The sequence below is a fragment of the Limulus polyphemus genome, unplaced genomic scaffold (assembly GCF_000517525.1).
Source record: "Limulus polyphemus unplaced genomic scaffold, Limulus_polyphemus-2.1.2 Scaffold52, whole genome shotgun sequence".
Classification (NCBI taxonomy): domain Eukaryota; kingdom Metazoa; phylum Arthropoda; class Merostomata; order Xiphosura; family Limulidae; genus Limulus; species Limulus polyphemus.
Genome location: NW_013665662.1, coordinates 194982 through 215714, shown reverse-complemented (window position 1 = coordinate 215714; position 20733 = coordinate 194982). Strand labels below are relative to the sequence as shown.

Below are 20733 nucleotides of genomic sequence, written 5' to 3'. Positions count from 1 at the left end.
TTGAGGATGTATTTCATTATATCATGAATTGTTTATACTAAAAGCATGCTCCCTGTGTAATTGCATCCAATATTTTCCACTGTTCCAACTATAATCTACAACACTTAGCTTAACGAGCTGTATATTAAATCTAACGTGCTTTGATCAGAAGTTACTGATAATTAGAAATGTCTTTGTTAAAGCATACACAATTTATTAAGTAAATAGTCGAGTTTTTAAAATTGGTTTATACAAGACATGCATAATAAAAACGATTCTTATATGCCAGTCTCGTATCTTTTCTTGGAAATTCAGAAGAAAACAAAATCCTTCAAAACCAAACAAACATTCAACACGCACACATATATTACATATATAAATGAGTTTGTGCCTACGGGTATAAGTAGATAAACGTGACGGTTTCCCTTACCTTTCGAAGACGCTCACCAGAAGTAGAATAGTCCATTCCGAGCGAGGGGCAAGGAACTTGAGTAAGTAGGGGCAAATATTGGAATGGGGAGGAAAAAAAAACAGATGGTGCAGGTATTCCTGCTTGTCAGTTGGCTGTTTGTCCTACAAAGCCAAACGGGCCAGTCAGCGCCAAGCGAGGAAGCAGCCCGACCCGTGACGGTGATAATAGGCTGAGCTTGCTGTAGCAGAGAGATAGTCAGTGAGTGGTTGTGTGGCACAACGAGTGCAATAGTGGCCACTTTGTTCCTACTAGTTGTTGGATGTAGAACACGACCACACGGCATGGTACAGCAAAAGTTAGTAGTGTGAGTTAGCAGACCATAATGCTCCCTTAAAACAGGTACTTGCTAGCCAATGTCTCAGTTTCTTTCTACTTGAACTCCTCGTTCTAATGGTGCGATGATTAACACCTTTAAAGATAAGAGGTTTGTCGTCATATTTGCTAATACTTTTGGAATAACATTCAGATAACTTTCTATTTAGAAGCCTGATTCAAAGACACACGTAAATAGTTAGTTATAAATATTGTTTATTGCGTTTCTATTCGATGGTGGTTTGTGAACAAATAATTGAAAATTTGGCAAGGATTGTATTCAGTAAGCTATAACTGGTGATACTTTGACTGTTTCCTAAAGTCCCAGCGGTTCTTAGAAAGCCTTACAGATGAGGAAGGTAACCACACATAATTATCTCCTGAAGCTGTAGCTTACAGAGGAGGAAAGTGACAACATCTTGCAGTCCATTGCAGAGAGAGTGACAAATGTAAATTGCTTATCCTTGAATAGCAACTTAAATTGTTACTGAAACAGCTATTGGTAAAGGTGAGTAACAACATCTATACTAAAATAGCTATTGGTAAAGGTGAGTAACAACATCTATACTGAAACAGCTATTGGTAAAGGTGAGTAACAGCATCTACGAAGTTTAAAAGTAATGTAATTCTTTTTTCTTGTATTATTAAATGAATTTATAAACAAACAATAACAACTGAGAATCTTTTCAGCTAAAGTATTCGATATAATTTCATCGTCAATCAAATGAAACGACGTGTTTGGGACTATGGAGTGTTAACCCTGAAGATAGTATATGGCCTGTCCAACTTAGTCACTTTCGTTACGCTTGTTGAGGCATGTCTAGAAAGTGAACTGACACGCCTTGATTTACTCAGGAATTTAATCGGAATTGTTTGTTCATTTTAATTTATTGTGAGCTCACGTGCACCAATTTACCTTGAAAGGCACACAAAGAAGACATGCCGTGTCACAGTTAGTAAAAGCTCTTGTAATATATTATATAGTGTTTTTGTTGTCTTACATCTACTATCTTCTGTAAGTGTAACCGTATACTGTAGATTCACTGGTTTGCCAGTTGCAACCTCAAGCGCGTGTGTACAGAAGGTCTAAGTCGATATTTTAATCTCATAGAAACAAAGTAAGTACATTTTGGTTGGCTTATAATGTAACCTTTGATAGAACGACCATGTTGTTCCTAAGACAAGCAAAAAAAGATGGAGGAAAGTAATAAAGAAAACGTCACTTGCTGTAATTCAACGTTGTTATTGGTGTTTCAGTATAACTTTAAATATTTTATTATATAATGTTAATTGTTTTTATGTGTGCGTGTGTGTATGCCAGTGTTGCTGTGGGGAAAAAGTCCTTCAACTAACGTTTTGATCTATGGGTATGGTGAGAAATTAGTTAAATGAAATCGTATACATAGTTTTAATTTTAACACGAAATGTTTTTTAAAAGTACCATTTTCTTGCGGGCTTATATTATCTTATGTACTTACCGTACAGTTAAGAAGGAACTGCAACTTCAACCCGTGTTAATAAAAAGGAAAAATTATCTTTCTTAGAACTATTAGTTTTTATTTTGTTGTTGTTGTTGTTTTCAAAATGAATAGAAATAATCCTAAAATACATTTATTCTTGTTTTTAAAAACTTGAAAAATATAGCTGTTCGATGTTTAACTATTTTTAATATATTAACTATATTTTTACTGCTCTTTTGTATATGATTTAACCATTTCAATGGCTTTGAGCAAAAGCAAACAAACAAACAGAGATTCGGTTTTTACATTTCATTTATTTATAAATCAGTGTTAATTTTACGATCAAAACAGTTGTGTCAGAACGTAATGGATAAATTATTTCACTATTGAAAAACAAAAAACGAAACAGATCCCTTTAACCCGAGCGCTTTCGGGACCACTTGTGGGTATTGAGTTCTTTCATTGGGATTTAACTACATATGGTACCTTATGTACTTATCAAAATTATAGATTAGTTAATTATATATTATTTATTTAGCCTTTCAAAGTTCTAAGATGACATTGATATAAAACTTTCAAATCCCAGCAACTATCTAGTATTTATTATAAAAGTCGTAACTTCATAAGTGATATTTTTGACGGAACTTTCCTTGTAGTCTTAAACGATGTTTTTGACGTAACTTTCCTTGTAGCCTTAAGTGATATTTTAAACGTGAATGTTTTTATTTTGTTATTTTATAGTTAGAAATACATTTAACATCATATAATTCTAGGTTTACATATTTGAAAGAAATATAACTTATCTAGTGAAACAGTACTCTTCCTAAATATAATGATTACTGTCTATCCCTAATATAGATCATTGACCCTGTTCTGTGTCTTACGATAGTTTAAACTATGAACAATGCACACGCATATAAAACGTAAAATATACGTTTTGAATTGCAACCGTTTATCATTAGAAATCACGTTGCGGTCTGAAGTTGACTTCTTGTACTAGTGAGGCTAACTCGATGTAGGTCAGATGTATGTGACGTCATCATTGGTCTTTTCTGTCTCTCGTAGGACATGTGTAATACTCTTTGCTGTAATGGCTCTGGGCAAGGTAAATTTAGAAGTGCTTAAGAGACAAGTAATTGCATGTAGGTGTTTTACTATTCATTTTGTGTGCAGTACCAACCATGCTTTGATATTCTTCTGTCTGTTCTAATGATGAATTAGATTAACCGTGAAGGTCAACATAGTTTTGATTTTCTACGAGTACACCACTTGGAGGGTCACTGGTTAGTTTGAGGACTTATAAAGTTGAAATATGGGGTACGTTTACCCGCGATGGTGAGATCACATATATAGCCCATTGTGTAGCTTTGCCCTAAAAAACAAACATTTCTTCACTGTATTTATAACCAGAACTTCACTTACAGCAGGTCAGAAACAATACATTGAAACTTCGCAGAATCTGCCCATAAAACACATAGTAATGTATTAACGTGCCATACATTTGATTAAATAACGTATAAATGTGGAATATGTTTGCTATCATGACTATGTTTAATATGTTTTGAGAGAAAGTTCATTTAACGCTAAAAAATATAGCATAATTCTCCTTTGTAATCAGCGCACCAAATGAACCGTTGAATACTTTGTTAATTAACGAAAACGGTCAGTTCTTTCCTTTTACTTTTGAACTTAATTTTTCTTAAAAACTACCTGAAATGTGGTTCTCTTCTATCAAAAACGTCTATGTATGACTGACTCGTTAGTTTAAGATAACGTTATGTATGACTCGATAGTTAAAAAAAATCGTCTATGTATGACTCGTTAGTTTAAAAAATTGTCTATGTATGACTCGTTAGTTTTAAAAAAACGTTTAATGTAATTTTTAATGTGTTAAAAACCAAACATATGTTGTTGCTGAGGCAACTGAAAGTATTTTAGCAGAGTAGCAAAACAGTTTCTAGGTTTAAGAAACATGTATACATTAATGTATTCGTGCTATGTCTGCGTGGCCTATGGTTGGTGTATCAGGCTAGGGTTCGCATCTTCTTGCTGCAATAATATTCTCCGCACTTTAGGGCAGTGGGTGCATTATAAGAGTGACAGTCAAATCCCACTATTAGATAAGAGTAGCCCGTGAGTTGGCGGTGAGCGCTGTTGACTAACTGCCTTCCTTCTTGTCTGTCAGCTCAGAATTGGGGTCAGTTACCGCAGATAGTTGTGTATCGTAGTAAAGTTAATATTACTGTAGTTTTGTGCGAATTTTCAAAACAAACAGGTGTTATCTCTTTCAATCTATGCACATAACACCATGTATCCTAGCCACATTGTTCCATACGTCTATGACATACAACATTATTGTACATTTATATTTTAACCTGATTACTGTGTTTTCTCCCACCCATGAGAAACCGGTTCGGATCCCTCGAACGTCGGGCTCACAGAGAAACCGGTTCGGATCCCTTTAACTTCAAGCTCATATTTAGTTACCTTACTACCCCACCGGCTGGCTGCCAGCTTCTGCGTTTTCTCCCACACTTTACAGTGAGGATGAAAGTTCCAAATTTTAAATTAGGTCGGGGAAGGAGGTGGAAAGGAAGGAATTTCCTGATTTAGTATTTTCCAACAAGTATTTGTATGGCTGGCCTCGATCTGCAGAAAGAGGCTTCCTCAAACAAGGAGAAAGGGTGTTCGCCATCATTTTCAATAGAGCAAATTACAGTTCGTTTAAAGCATCATTTGATATTGATGTCGAGTGGAGTTTTTCGTTAATAGGATTGGTTTTCTAACAGCGTTGAAGTGAGTTTATCATCAGGAAAATTACAAACACACCCATTTGTATATAGAGCATTGTTTGTTTGTTAGCAGCTGATTACATTTTCCGCATTAGTCAAGGAGGTAATGATGCCCAGTCTACACTTTGAACTTCTACTGCTTATTTAGTCAGCTGAACAATGAATGATGTTGTCATAAATGACTCAGCTGAGCAAACTATGTGACTATATTATTTGAATTTTCAATGACATACTATTTTGTTCAATTTGAAAAACGAGGCTTGCGCTAGAGATGAATTGACGAAGTGGTCGTTTAATAAAGCTCTAAATCTTTTAAACGTGAATAGGCTCGTGATAACAAAACTTAGCATACTCTAAGATAATTTCTAACAATGCAAAATTGAGCACATTCAATTACGTAAAATGTTTTTTTAATGTTGTTGTTAATTAAGATTTCCCAACGAAAGACTTTACTGGTTTTTTTTTCAATGACTTCCTTTAATACAAAACTATTTACAGTATCATGCGTAGCCAGATTATTTCCTATTCTCTGAGGTGAACGTAGCGCAAATAGCCCATTGTGAAGCTTTGTAAAGCAACATCATTTATCAATACGAGTTTTTGTCTTTTTCGTTCCTGGATGCCTGGTGTAAAAAATAAATAAATAAAAATTATTAATTTTAAATGGTTAGCAAAGTCAAATATTCAACAAACCCAGAAAAAGTGAAACACTCTTTACTAACTAATCATAATGCGAAAACATAAATTCAATTATGATTAAGATTCAAAAAGAAATGTATGAGGAAAAAGTTATCTAAGTCTTTTATTTGTCTGGGATTTTCGCGCATTGCTAAGAAGGACTATTTGTGCATATCCTTCCCTAATTTTAAAATGATAAGCTAAAGAGTAGGCAGCTAGTCATTAGCACCCACCGTCAACTTTTGAGTTACTCTAACTAAATAGTGGAATTTGAACATCCGTCTCATAGCCATCCACTGCCCAAAGGACGGAGCGCGTTTATGTGGCACAGAACACAAACCATTAACTTTCGGATTCACAATGCGAGCAAGCTAACCACTATACAATTCCCGATTTCCTCTCACACGATTACTAGCGACAAAATATATAAATACTTTAATAATAATACATATTTGTTTTATTCTTTAACATGTTCAATGTTAATACCTAAGAAAGAGAAGTTCTGGTAGTTAAAGTCCGGATGTTAGGCTTATGTAAGACATTTTCTATCAGCTCTTTATCTAGTTTATCCTATGTCGATCCTCATACAACAATATTCTTGTTTTCAATTCTGAAACTGGAGACAGCAAAGTCTTTCACTGACATTATGCTTCGTTATTCCTTGAAGAATTGACTCAGTTTCCTTGGATTGTTTTGATTGAAACAGATATATAAAAAGTGTGTTATTTTATAATTATTGGAAGTACTCTAGGCCTCAATAAGTAAATATTGACAACATTCTGTGCCTAGTGTTTTACAAACTCTTTAAGTGAATAGCATCATTAGCTTAGCCCTAAAGGCACTACTCACACTTTTGAAGTATTTTTCGAACAATGAAAACTCTCAATAAGTTACACACATTCGTTCAGTCAAGCAATGTGTACTTTATTGTGTGAATGTGTGCACTGTTATGTAGACGAGCTCATAGAGCATAGTGTTTGAGCAAGGTGAAACTTCTCTCGCTTTCTTTGTCGGTATTTATTGACAAAGACATTGTTATAAAATGAAAGGGGTGTATTTGAATATTACGTTCCTACATCAATATTCAAGTGCTCTATTTGTTCAACCAGAGAAAGAGAAGACAAAAATTACCTATTAAGAGTTATATTTTGTTGTACGTCTTGTGTTTGTAATTTGTTAATTCATATTTTATTCCATTTGGGTGAAACAGAGAGATAGGTTGAGTAACCAAAGAGATAAGGTCTCATATATGTTTGAATAAAAAATTAGTGGAAATACACTCATCTGTGTTGGCATGTTCACTGTCTGAAATCAAACTTCAAGGCTAAACTTGTTAAGAGAGGTATAAAGCTTGGCTTGCCACCTTTTAATTAGTGCCACCTGCTGAAGCGAGAAGACATTTCAAACCTTCAAAACGCTTGCACCAATATACACACGCTTCGGTTGTCTTAGTTTTCATAGTTTCAAACCAGCTTTAATTTTCATTTAGTAACTGATTCCTCTGTGTAACTTCAATTGAAAAAGGGGATTTTGACACTGAAAACATGCCATTTTAGTGCGTTCGTTAATACAGACTTCATATGAAGTATCTCCAAATCGCAGATTAAAAACCAATGTGAGAAATAAGAGAAGGACTGTGCTTCAGATTAAATATCACGAAGAAGGTTGCCTTGAATAGCAAACGGACACTTGGGAATGCTCATATTTTCGTGACAGGCAGTGTATTCAAATATCTAGCAAACTTATCCGAGTTTGGAATACTTATAAGTATCATCATTAGTAGCCAGAAGTGGCTAAAGTTGTGTGCTTGAAGATTCTCCTGGCTCCTCAGAACCAACGATTAACAACGAAAAACAAATCTGTGAATATTCACGATGTTTCATACTGTGTTTCATCATGACACTGTATTCATAAATACCTTAATCGAGATTCTGTATCCAAAACATCCTTAACCATAACATGGCATCCATCAAGATTGAAAATCATACCCTTCCCATAATAACCTTAACCATAATACGGTATCTATAGAGACCATAATCGAGATTCTGTATTCATAACAGCCTTAACTATGACATGGCATCCATCAAAATCGAAAATCATACCTTTCCAGTAAGAACCTTAACCATGACGCGGCATCTATAAAGACTGAAAATCATGATACTGGTATTCATAAAGACCTTAGTCACGACACGGCATCTATAAAGACGTTAATCAAGGAATAAAACAAGTGTTGTCCTTGTAGCTCTACCTTCGATATAGTGTAAAAAAAAACTGCTACAAAAAGAGGGCTATAAAAACTCCACAATACCTTATAGCTAATATTTAATTCAGGGTTGACTCTACATACATATGAACGACACAAGTACAATATTATTGAAACCATCCAATCTTGGAATCTATTTTTGTTTTAATTCCTCATGTTTTACTTTTACTCTTGAGTTTATCCTTTGCCACTGCACTACTACAACTTGCTTGTTTTTCTTAGTGTAAAGCCACACAAGGGGCTGTCCACCACGAAGAATCGAATCCCGGATATTAGCGTTGTAAGTTCGTAACTTTACTGCTAATCTTCCGAGAAGCCACTACTTGGGTTAGTATCGAGAAAAAAAAATTACAGATTTTACTTTTATATAAAGAAAAAAGTTCGTGATTGTACTTGTTAGGAAAGAAATAGAAAATATCAACATTTGGAAATTATTTTGAATTATTAGAGAGATTCGTCGTAGAGGTTAGTGATTTGTGATATAAAGTTGGCAACTTTAAATACCAAGATTAAAATGAAAACACGTGTATTGCAGTATCAAGTAACTTTTGGTTCTAAGTTAACAGCATAAGGATGTGTAAAGAAAGCTGCAAGTGCGGGTGTTTAAGGAAATTCTAAGTAAGATAATCCTTGTCTTTTCTTAAAAGGAACATAAGGCTTAACTCCGATTTTCTGTGTTTCAAGCGAATCAGAATAGTGACACATTCTCTCTGCATGGGATGCCAATCTATTGCAGTTTAACCCTCAAGCTATTCGCTGGTACCCATTACACAGACGGGTAGACTGAAGCATTTCGGGTTAAAATGTTTGCTGAAAGACACAAAAACATGGCGTGGGAAAGCCTCGAATCTGCAACCTTTCGAAATACAAGCACAAACCAGTAGGTAATTCTGTCCGTAAGGAAACCCTGCCTTTAAAGTAATATTTCTATTTATTGATCCTCTAAGCGTTTTTCGAGTGTAATGAAAAGATCCTAAAAGTGATATTGTAAAGGAATAACAAGCATGTTATCTTGAATTGGAAGATATTTTTGCAATGTTTTTTAAACCTCTATTGCTGTGACGGTAAACATTATTTTTTTCCTATATCGGTTTTTCAAGCTTATTGAAAATATAAAACCGAAACAATTTTAAAGATTTATTCTTACAATCCGTGAAGGGGGGGGGGGTATATTATCATGTTACTTTGAGAGAAAAGTTTGAAGTTGTAAATGTAAGATTTCAACTATTATAATGAAAGTCGTTTACGTAAACATAATAAAACGTGGGATATACGATGTTCTGGTTGTTCAACATTTGGAGAATGATTAGATGGGCTAGGACTAACCGCCCTATTACCAAGGTATCAAACATGCTTATAAAATTAACTTGTTTTATGAATGCCTTTCTTGGTTGTTTTAAAAATATATCTGTGGAAAGTGTAGCCCAATGAACTAACGACACTCTTCTCTCAATCCATCATGAAATATCTTTTGATGTTTGTATGCACGTGCGTGCTATAGACATACAGAGTAGGACAAAAGTGACTATGAAGTTATTTCATTTAGAGCATAGTTTAAATTATGCATACCACTTTGAAAAAAACAAAAATTGATTTCAAATGCCTTCATCTTACTTTCTTTACTAACAACTGTAAAAAACCAACTATATAGTTACGTTTTTGGTGCTGGTATGGCCTGTTGGTTAGGGTAATGACTCGCAATATACTTTCCGTGGGATCGAAATCTGTCACCAAACTTGCTCGTCCCTTCAGTCTTGGGGGCATTATAATGTGACGGTCAGTTCAATGTTCGTTGGTGAAAGAGTAACGTGGACAGTGGGTGTGTTAACTAGCTGTTTTCCGTCTTGTCTATCATCCCAAAAGTAGGGCCGGCAAGCACAGATGGCCTCCAGTAGCCTTGTGTAAAGTTTAACAAATAAAACATGCTAACTTTTGCCTCACTCCGTATATATTACACCCTTTATAATCGCTTACTTTTCCGCTATATTTTAGTTGAATTTATTCTTCTGTGATGATCTTTCACAACAAATTGTTTGAAATCATAGATTATGATATTTTCATCTGTTTTAATTCACTTACTAGACAGTTTTATATTTAATAAAAAAAATATTGTTCTTATTATTATTACCCTTATTTTATTGCTATTCAAAACCTATCGTGATTAAAATTCTGGCAAATCTTTAAAAAATGAAATTATCTATAAAATTCAGTATAAAACACTTTACATCTCGCTCCACACTGATGTGGATAAGATGTATGAAATAACAAGTAGTCATTTGTAGTGGTAAAAATTGTGATGTAATTATAAGAACTGTGAATATTTCAAGGTTATCTTTTGAAAGTAACTCTGAGAATTACCTTTCTTTAAATCAATTCGAAAATTAAGTCACGACGTTGATCTGTGAATGTTATCTCATGTAACGTGGAAAAAATGAACTGGGAACTTTTTCAACATGTACTTAGACAAATAAATTTACTACATTATTATGTACTAAAGCAGTATTTTACCCACCAGGTCCGTCAGATGTCAGAAGACCAACAAACCAGTCTGGAGTCAGAAGGCGGCTGTTGCTCAGTAAAGTGTGGAGCAAAGCCCCGGAGGTAACCTAGAGAAAAACCAACCAACCGTGGATTAGCGAGGTTGAAGGCCGGCAGCTTATTCAGCATATAGAACGTAACCTTGTCCAGGTTTCTCTAGAGCATTTTGCCCATTAGTGCCTAGAATGGCCAACAGCGACGCCAGTGCATATCTCTCTGTGATCCAGTGGGGTGATAAAGGATATTATCTCAAGGAGTTTACCCAGAATTTCACTCTTCCACAAGCAGCCAAAATTATCAAAGGACAGTACCAAAATGTCGGAGTGCCAACCTTACCTTGCCCGTCTCTAAACCAAATAGTGTTTATTGCGTCAGCTGGAAAGAAAGTGCGAGTGGGAGCTCAGTGTGTGAAGTTTAAGGACAATCGTGGCGTTGTGCCACTAGGACCTAAGTTAGCCATTCCAGATAATTACGACGGTTGGTTTGAGATTCTTTCGGAGGATGGACGTGCTGTGCGGTGTCTTGAGAACGTAACTGAACTCGCTCGTGTACTTCCAGAAACTTGTCTAGTGAGAGAAAATGTGAAAGGATTCCTGAGCAAGAGTGAAGATCCTGATAGTATTTCGGATAAAACACGAACAATTGCAGCAGGTGAAACCCTAGTTCTGATCAACGAACTTCTGATGCCATTACACAAAGGAAAGGGATCTGGACGTTTTCTCCGTTGTTTTACCACTCGAGGAGAGACTGTTTATCTAAGCCTTGAACAAAAGGGAAAGTTTAGTCCCATTGCTGGAGAAGACAACATTTCTGGTGTACACAGTATTAAGAATTTGTTATCAAAACGACTTCCAATGATGGTGAGACTTGTGCATGGCAAACCACCACCTGGATTCAAATCAAGCTTTATTCCCGAAATGAGGTTGTGTTCTTTGCTTGAAGAAGAATGTGTTATGGTCTTACCCTTACTGAAAGATTTTAGCATTGTTTCTCTTCCTATTAATCTACCGCTAAAGCTTCAAGCCCCACGTAACGTAGAGAGTTTGATCAAGCTTCGTGAATACTCAAGGTTATCAGAAAAATGCAAGAAGATGATGCAAGAAACATCTGATAGAATGCAGATCATCGACCCATTTCTCAAAAAAGAAAGGGTCGAGGGGAAGTTGAACTGCCGTTACTTTCATAATCATAGACATCCAAAGCATATTCGAAACATTCCTTTGATTAAACGAAGTTTCTCAGATCCTATGTGTCAGGAGACCGCCAAAACGCTTGTAAACTTAGAGCCAGAGGTCTCTGCTCCAGGAGATAACAATGACGTTCAAAATGGAGTTACTAAACCCTCTGACAACCGACAAGTTCCCGATGACCGCTACGATGAGATTGATCAAATTTACGACTATGTTCGTGGATTTGCCCCCCTTCCTAGTAAAGTAAAGACTGAACTCAAAACCAAAGATAATTCTTCTTTAGAAACTCCAAACACAACAAAGTGTACGGATTTTACAATACATCCCACCCCAGCCCCACAGTCTTTGTCGCAAAAGGACACCGATGATGTTGCAGAAGAAAAAGAAAAGCCCGAACCACCTCCAATCGAAACTATTCCCGTCAGGAAATTGTCTATGTGTGCTGAATCAACTCAAACTACTGCACAGAAAATTACAGTCAGTATCGTCAACAAATCTTCTTCAAAACTAAAGGACGATACGGTAGTCAGTAAAGATGTTCATCCCGAAGAACACATTTATGAAAAGGTGGAGCAAAAGAATGATGAAAGGAAGAGCGCGAATACTTTAATTCACCACCCGAGAGCACCTATTCGCTCAAACAGCGCTGGGAAAGTATACATAGCCAGTGGAAATCACTCCACTTATAACAATAAACTTTTCTTCAAAAGCCCTTCCCAGCAAAAATACATTCATAAAAATAGGTTCCTCAAGCATAATAAAACATCCCCTTCGAAAGATACTGCTATGCCTATCCAGCGAACTTCTCGTGCAAAAAGCTATCGAAATAGTAAGGCTCTGACAACGTCATCACCTTTGTTTCACATTCGTTATAAGTCGTTGACTAATTTGGTAGCGGAGTTTAACAACACACTCGATTCTAGTAATTCAGGAGGACAGACATCGTCAGGGTCTGCGGGTTCCAAAGAAAAAGATTCTAAGCCTAGAAACCGAAAGCTTCCGAGGCCTAAATCAATGACCAACCTGTTTTGGGATGTCCATCATTTAGATAGCTGCAACAAATATAACTTAATCCAAAACGAAATTAACAATAAAATTGAAAATCGGAAATTTATCTTTGCGCATGAAACAAGTACTCCGAAGTTGATACATGCAACACAAAATAAACGCATTGGGACGTTGTATCTTTAAGATTTGTTGAATCATGTGAGCACTGTTTATGGGAAGTTGTGCACGAAAGTTCTTGTCATTCATGGATGTTACTCATACTCTTAGTAACTGTTCCTGGTACTTCGATCTATTGTGCACGAAAGTTCTTGTCATTCGTGGAGGTTGCTCATACTTTTAGTGACTGTTCCTGGTACTTCGATCTATTGTGCACGAAAGTTATTGTCATTCATGGATGTTACTCATACTCTAAGGGACTGTTTTTGGTACTTCGATCTATTGTGCACGAAAGTTCTTGTCATTCATGGAGGTTGCTCATACTCTTAGTGACTGTTCCTTGTACTTCGATCTATTGTGCACGAAAGTTCTTGTCATTCATGGATGTTACTCATACTCTTAGTGACTGTTCCTGGTACTTCGATCTATTGCTTTAGCGAATACGAACCAGAAATGATAATAATAATGAAACACTGTAACGCCATTTGTGCTGTGCTATTTAAGATATCTAAGCACTTAGCTATCATTTAACACCAGCACGGTTATTCGATTAATCAAACAGACATTCTTATTGCTAAGAAGCTTATAATCTGCATTAACTTTAGAAATCTTTTATTTCCAGTGCTTTTGTGCCATGAGTTTGTAAGCTGCTCAAAGTGACATGGAAATGTTATTGTTATTATTACAATGATAACGAGAAGGGAAGGGGGAGAAGATGAGAGTGGATATGACATGTTAAAGCATTTTACTGGGAGGAGAAGGTGAGAGGGGGATATATTATGTTTAAGTATTTTAATTGAAGTGGGAGAAGGTAAAAAAAGATATATGTTAAAGCATTTTTGTGATAGCATTGTGAAATAAGTCATGTATACTGTTGTATAAAATTCGTTATATTTTAAGTTCTGTTCACCAAGGTTTTTTCTTTCATATTATATTACTATTTAATGCTAACCGCCATATCTGCATGCATTATTTGTTTATGGACTGAACTGACATGTGTGTTTTAAATTAACTTTGCCTGAGTGTGAAGGCAATTGTATAATGCCAATGATCATGTATTTGTAAGCATTCTATATATCCCAGGAAGCCCATAGAAATACGTACATTTTGCTTTAGGCGGTGTTTTCAAAATATATTGAGCAGTGACAGTTGTGTTACAGGTATACTTAACTTCGGGCTACTTATGCTGTTATTTGTTTTAATCTGCCTTGAATTACATTATCATAAGAGTTACTGGTTATAGATTGTACTCTCCAACCGGTCGGGTCAAACAGCAAGGTGTGAAAGGAAAGGTAATGAAGGAAAATGTTCTGTTACCAGGAGTTCTACACTCACACATATACACAAAACAAAATAAAGACTATAGATCTAGAGAATCCTAAGTGATTTTAAAGCTTAAAACCCGAATATTGTGTATTTACAGAACAAGTTAAATATTTATCATTTTAGTGACCAGAAAACTGTTTGTGGATCTTTAAGCTTTTTTAAAATTCAACGTAAACGAGAAGGAGAAAGTTATATAGAATATTGACTGGCTTTATCGGAAGGCCTTACAAAACTGGTTTGAAAAAGAAACAACTGCAGGAAACAAAATATGTTTCAATTATTTATACTTAAAACTAATTTTTGTGCAGGTACAAAACAGCATGTCGTAATTCGGATTTGCAATCAACTTTTATCTATTATTTTTTTGCATGTTACTTGTTCTCTGGATAATCTAGGACACGTTAATGTCAGCAAGCCTTGTGTGAGCTCAACCATAAAATGTGATTTTTCGTGTGATGCATGAGTAATTAAGATATAAGAATTGTCTCGAAAAGTCGGAGTTGACTGGTCAGTTTTGTAGCAGGTAGCCAATGACAAACATTATATCACTATATTGTGGATAATAATAATATTATTAATTCAATGACAAGATAATCTAATCTAATGTTTTGTAGCAGGAAGCCAATGATAAACATTATATCACTATATTGTGGATGATAATAATAATATTAATTCAATGACAAGATAATCTAATCTAATGTTTTGTAGTCCATGTCAGTTATCAAAATTATAGTCGAATGTTTCTTTTCTAAATCTGATATAAAAAAAAAGGGGCAACATGGTATATATCTGCTAATCTTCAAAACATCGCATATGTGTATAAAAAGTTGGCTATTGGGCAACGCCTGACATGTCATAACCTACTTCATTAATCTTAATTCGTACATATCTTCCTGTTTTTGTTAATTATTCTTAAGTTACCCATTCTCAAAGGTACGTGGACTTGGAGAAGTTTTAAATGAAATACTATTACAATATCGTGTACAACGATACGTGTAATGTAGTGGTCCGTATATAAATATCAATGGATGTTTCTGTATTCAGAGTTGTATTCATTGTATTTTTTATGCCAACATAAAATGGAGCTTTTAAATCATCTGCAAAAAGTTTGTAATCTTGTGTTTGTTTTAATTCTACCTTGAAGACCATTTTTACACAAAACATCCATAAATATTAGTAAAAGTCTCCGTATTTGAATAACGGACACAAAATGGTGTCACGACATTTTAATATTTTAATTTATTAAAATAAATAGCAGTAGACATTTCAAAATACTTACTCAGTTTGATGGTGTAATAAATCATTCTTCGACTGACTCTACTTACCGTTCATGATATAATTTCTAAAGTGAATTAGGAGAGCCTTTCTCAGACTGATTTTCAGATATTTGTGTTAGTAATCCAGACAATTGTGCAATGTTTGTTTTGTTTATAATTTCAAACGTTTGGTGATCAGAAGAAATATATATATATATATACACACACATTTTATGTACTTGTTTTTCATATTTTGACATCTTTTTCACGTTTAAAAAGTCTAGCTCACATGTAAAAAAAATTCGCTACTGTGAGAAAACTGAAACATCTTCAAGAAAATAATAATTTATCTCTTGTGGCCCACTTATTATTATTTTGTTTTTTTGTGCAATTTCCTTTTTCTGCTCCACTTCTTTAAGTTCGTGTGTTTTGTTTTGTTGTTGATGTTGTATTTTTTTTACAGGTAATGCTTATCCATCATATATATATATAATAATTAAAAACACCAAAACGTAAATACTTAGAATCATACTTTAGTCCTAACAAGATGTTGTTGTTCGCTAAATCTTTGTACAAATGAATTATTAGCGTTTCCTAAGCGTTAGGCCCCAACAACTCCAGTGAAAAGTCTGAAATGTGAAGAACATCCTCAAGCACTGGCCTTGACGACACGAAATAAGGGACTCGGGGAACGTCTTTCAATAATCCACTCGGAACGTGTTTTCTTCCCAGATGAAATTCTGAACGAAACGCAATAGGCAATTGAGGTGCAAGTAATTATATAGATAAAGGGCAAAAAATCTGACGTCATTGATAATTACGGATGCTTTGTTCACATGATTTAATCAACTCGCTAGAAAAATACTAATCACGGGTTTTAGACAGCATAAGTCAATAATTTAGTTTATAAGTTGTTGTTTTTTTCTGATAATTTATAATTAAAGATCTACACAATAAAAATAACACAAAGGAATGCTAGCCACATTAAGGGAATAAAAATACATAATTCATCAAAATTACCAATTTAGAAATAATATTTGCAAAAAAGAAAAGAGAGAAAGGTGAACACACAAAATATTTAGTGGAAAATTCACTAGCTAAAACTTAAGTTATTATTGTTTTTTGGCATTGTGTGTGTGTCTCTGATTCTTCCGTTTCTCAAACAGACGTAGCAAAGCATAAGAAACGCTCTATTAAACCCACGTGAAAATGACATATAAGTTCTCGGAAACAACAACAAAAAAAGAGTTACATTCAGGCATGAAAGAATATATTAATGGAAAAATTTATTTTTCAAGTTTAAGAACTGTAACACAGTATTCTATATACAGTAAAAGATAGTTCGTCGTTAAAGAAAAAATAGAATTATTTTCATGACACCACTCTTGTTTTGATAGTTAAGAGACTAAAATTTTTTAACCCTTACTAAGAATTGTAAGTGTAACTTCATATCTTTTATCCTTTGTTAAGAACTGTAATTGTAACTTCATATCTTTTTAGCATTTATTAAGAACTGTAAGTGTAACTTCATATCTTTTAGCCTTTATTAAGAACTGTAAGTGTAACTTCATATCTTTTTAGCATTTATTAAGAACTGTAAGTGTAACTTCATATCTTTTTAGCCCTTAATTAATACGAGAGCCGGAGTAAGTTGCACATTGGTATAATCATATACAAACTGTTAAAAAAATTCCTCCGTTCTAAGAATGTTATACACCCTTCTGAAGATACACTTACAGTTCTTTGTAAGGGTTAAAAAGATATGAAGTTACACTTACAGTTCTTAATAAAGGCTAAAAGATATGAAGTTACACTTACAATTCTTAAATGAAGTCATCAAAATCCTCCTCAAGGCTCTCGTTTTGTTACTCTTGATTTTGGGGACTATAGCGAGGTGGATAAGTTAAAGAATGGATATGACTCACAGACTTCATATTTTGCTTGTTTTTATTGACTTTGTTACTTCTACGATGCTTATAAGTCCAATCAATTGTATATGCTACATCATTGTTCCCAGAAAAAGCGTGTATAATAAAAGAACTACTTTATTCTATATAATAAAGTGTGACAAACATTAGATGGATAAAATTATGTGGGTTTGGAAATGAAACCACTCAACATTTTGTATATCAGTTTTTAACGACTTAACTACTCGTGCCGAAAAAAAAAACGGTTTACTTGTGGTAAGAGCTTCTAAGCGTGTTAAAAAACAACAACTTCATTAACATGATACGAAGTGGGGGGGGGGGGGGCTGACGTATAGAAACTAGTTTTTCAAGTCAAAATGCATTCACGACTAATACGAAAAAGGGTGGTTTTAAATCTGGGTCAAAGAGTAAAAGCAATCTGTGTTTCCTGCACTAAATAAATCGTCTATTGTCTTTAATTTGAAACAACCGAGTGTATGTTAAACAGACGTTTAACACAATTACGCACGCAACCATTTCGCAGTCAGCTTGGGTTCGGGCAAATAAGACATTCGAGCATGCTGTAAACAACCATTTACTTATTTCAACATATTTTATTGTTAATGCCTTTTTTTAGATATAGAAAATTAGGTGCGCGTAACCAATGACTAACTATCAGAAGTGGATTAGAACACTGTACTTGTTGAAATGTTGAATTACAGACTAAATAAAGCGTAAAATCGAAACCACGGGGTACCATTTTAAATATCTCTTCACGATTCCAAAAAATCATGATCGTGTAAATGATTCTTTCAAAGATCTTGCCTATATATCATTGCGTAGATAACAAAACAAGTTTCATCGTTCCAGTTTTCCACTTCTGTCTTCATTAGGACATGCACATGTTATATATATATGTATACATGCATATGTGTAGAGAGTGGTAGAGGAATGTGTTCACATCCTGTTTGTGCTCAGTTCTTATAACTTGGAATCACGAATGATTGACGTAACCAATCAGCAGAAAACTGGAACTTCTAAAACATCCATGTTACGTATGGAATATTTAAGATATTCAAATACAGAGAGAAACGCGTTTATTTTGTAACTTTAAAATCTTATTAATTTTCTATGGTCTGAATGATAATTTGACGAGTTATTTCTAAATTTAAGTTTCAATTTGTTAAAACGTTTAAGTAATCACAACGACTAGTAATCTAACGTGATAATACAGAGAATGTAAAATTATCGAAGAACAAATGGATAATTTTTATCATTTACGTAAATCGTAAATGTTTCAAATATTTGAAGAAATAAAAAACAGAAGAAATAACCTGGCACTAGACAACGTATAATACAAGCTTCTAATTTTTTGTTGTTTACAAGTTTGTAATGCCTAAACTCGAAAGACCAATGAAACTTAAAGTTTTTTTAATCACATCACAGAAAACAAAAGTATAAAAGGAACAAGACTTGAGGAGTGATATTTTCATTGTTTGATTCATAGGACTCTTTTATGCTAAAAAGTATCTTATACATTATGATGGTGTGCAAGTTTATAATAATTGCTTATATAAATAGAGTTTCGGCCAATATTGCGTTTGTTGTATACTAGCCAGCCTTACGAGCTCGTCTTCTTCTTAAAAAAAAGATAAAACTCCAAGGGACTGAATAAGGAATATAATATTGAAATATAATAAGGCTTATGACAAGAACAATTATTCATTGCATTTTTTTAAGTTATCAAGCAGGTTATTGAAAGGATTATCGAAAGTTACTCAATATACTAGGAACGAAAATAACTCCTCGCCTCCAGCCCACAGCGGTATGTCTGCGGACTTTCAACGCTAGAAACCGGGTTTCGATACCCGTGGTGGGCAGAGCACAGATAGCCCATTGTGTAACTTTGTGCATAAATTCAAACAAACAAACCTCGCCTCCATAGAAAATTGCCTTCTTATTCTCCTAAAAAAATGTATCTTATCTGACTATGTTGGGATACAAACTTACTATCCCCTCACAAAATCATTTTGTATTATTTGAGAATGCTAGAAACCGAAGTTACTACCTCCTGCTTTCTCAAATAAGCAACACAAAACTCCGCTCAGATTTCCTGCGGCGGACAAAGTGCAGATAGCACATTGTGTAGCTTTGCACAAAGAAAATAAGAGCAATTTCTCACAAAATGATTTTGTATTATCTGAATATACTAGGATACGAATTTAGTATCCCCTGACTTTTCACAAAATAAGTTTGTATTGTCTGAAAATACTAGGATACGAACTTAGTACCGACTAACTTTTCCCAAAATAATTTTGTATTGTCTGAAAATACTAGGATACGAACTTAGTACCGACTAACTTTTCATAAAATAATTTTATATTGTCTGAAAATACTAGGATACGAACTTAGTACCGACTAACTTTTCCCCAAATAATTTTGTATTGTCTGAAAATATTGGATACTAACTTAGTATCCCCTGACTTTTCACAAAACCAATTTGTATTGTCTGGTAATACTAAGAATCAAAATAACTTCTCAACAAAATTGAATATAACTGATGTAAAACATTCCTATTTTTAATTTTAGTACGCTTTCCGGTAGTGTCATAGTGTTAGTAATATAAAAGTGTTGTAAAGCCAATTTTATCCCAGATTATTTCCTCATTCTTTGTTTTAATTCAAAGTGACTATAGAAAAATCAATCTACGCTAAGGACCTTCAGGCAAATCATTATAAAATTATCAATATATTTATTAAAATAATAGGATATTTTGCAAAAATCGTTCTGTCTCAGTTAGCACATTCTAGAGAATAAGTAAGCACTAAAATGATTTCATTATGGACATTCAGATAATGATTTATATTAGTGTATGAGATGGATGTCATCTATAGAACTTATAAAATCCTATTTAGATCTCTACTGCATTACTAACGGTCTATAGTAATTTATTCAATCTGCTTGGTTAGTTTCATAACAGTTATCACAAATTAAGAATTGAGATATCACGGTTCACTTAAAATGTATTTTGTGGTTTCAGATTTTTTTATCATGTAAACACTAATATAATGCATTTTGTATAAAAAAACTGGTTCTAAAGAAGCAGTGTTATTTGATAAAAAAAACTACTCGCCTACCATGAACGAAATTTGACCGGTTTCGTACGTGTAATCCATTAATAGCCAGGCGCTCAGATAATTTCCTGTTTATTTATCACAATACCACTGAATGCAGTTTTTGCTCATTATTCATTTACTTACGACAGCGTAATAGCTTTATTTGGCCTAGTTTCAACGGTCCACAGTACTCAAACCTACATCTTCCTTCAACAGGTCATAAGGCTTTTCAGACCTTTTCATATTATGTAACAGTTATAATATTCTATTTTCATGATGT

General features: G+C 34.2%; 1 protein-coding gene across 7 annotated transcripts; it reads left to right on the top strand.

Annotated features, from left to right (window-relative positions):
* Nucleotides 1-491: 491 nt before the first annotated feature.
* Nucleotides 492-15280, top strand: LOC106463311. Of its 7 annotated transcripts, XM_022391121.1 has the most exons (4): nucleotides 492-1271; nucleotides 8179-8283; nucleotides 8641-8836; nucleotides 10472-15280. In XM_022391121.1, exon 4 carries the CDS (start codon nucleotides 10680-10682, stop codon nucleotides 12873-12875), a length of 2196 nt encoding a protein of 731 aa, XP_022246829.1. In that variant the 5' UTR covers nucleotides 492-1271; nucleotides 8179-8283; nucleotides 8641-8836; nucleotides 10472-10679; the 3' UTR covers nucleotides 12876-15280. The 7 variants fall into 7 exon arrangements, with proteins under 7 accessions (XP_022246829.1, XP_022246834.1, XP_022246846.1 ...); XM_022391110.1 differs by lacking the exon at nucleotides 8641-8836 and having other exon boundaries at nucleotides 506-1271; XM_022391126.1 differs by lacking the exons at nucleotides 8179-8283; nucleotides 8641-8836 and having other exon boundaries at nucleotides 492-875.
* The last annotated feature ends 5453 nt before the right edge of the window (nucleotides 15281-20733 follow it).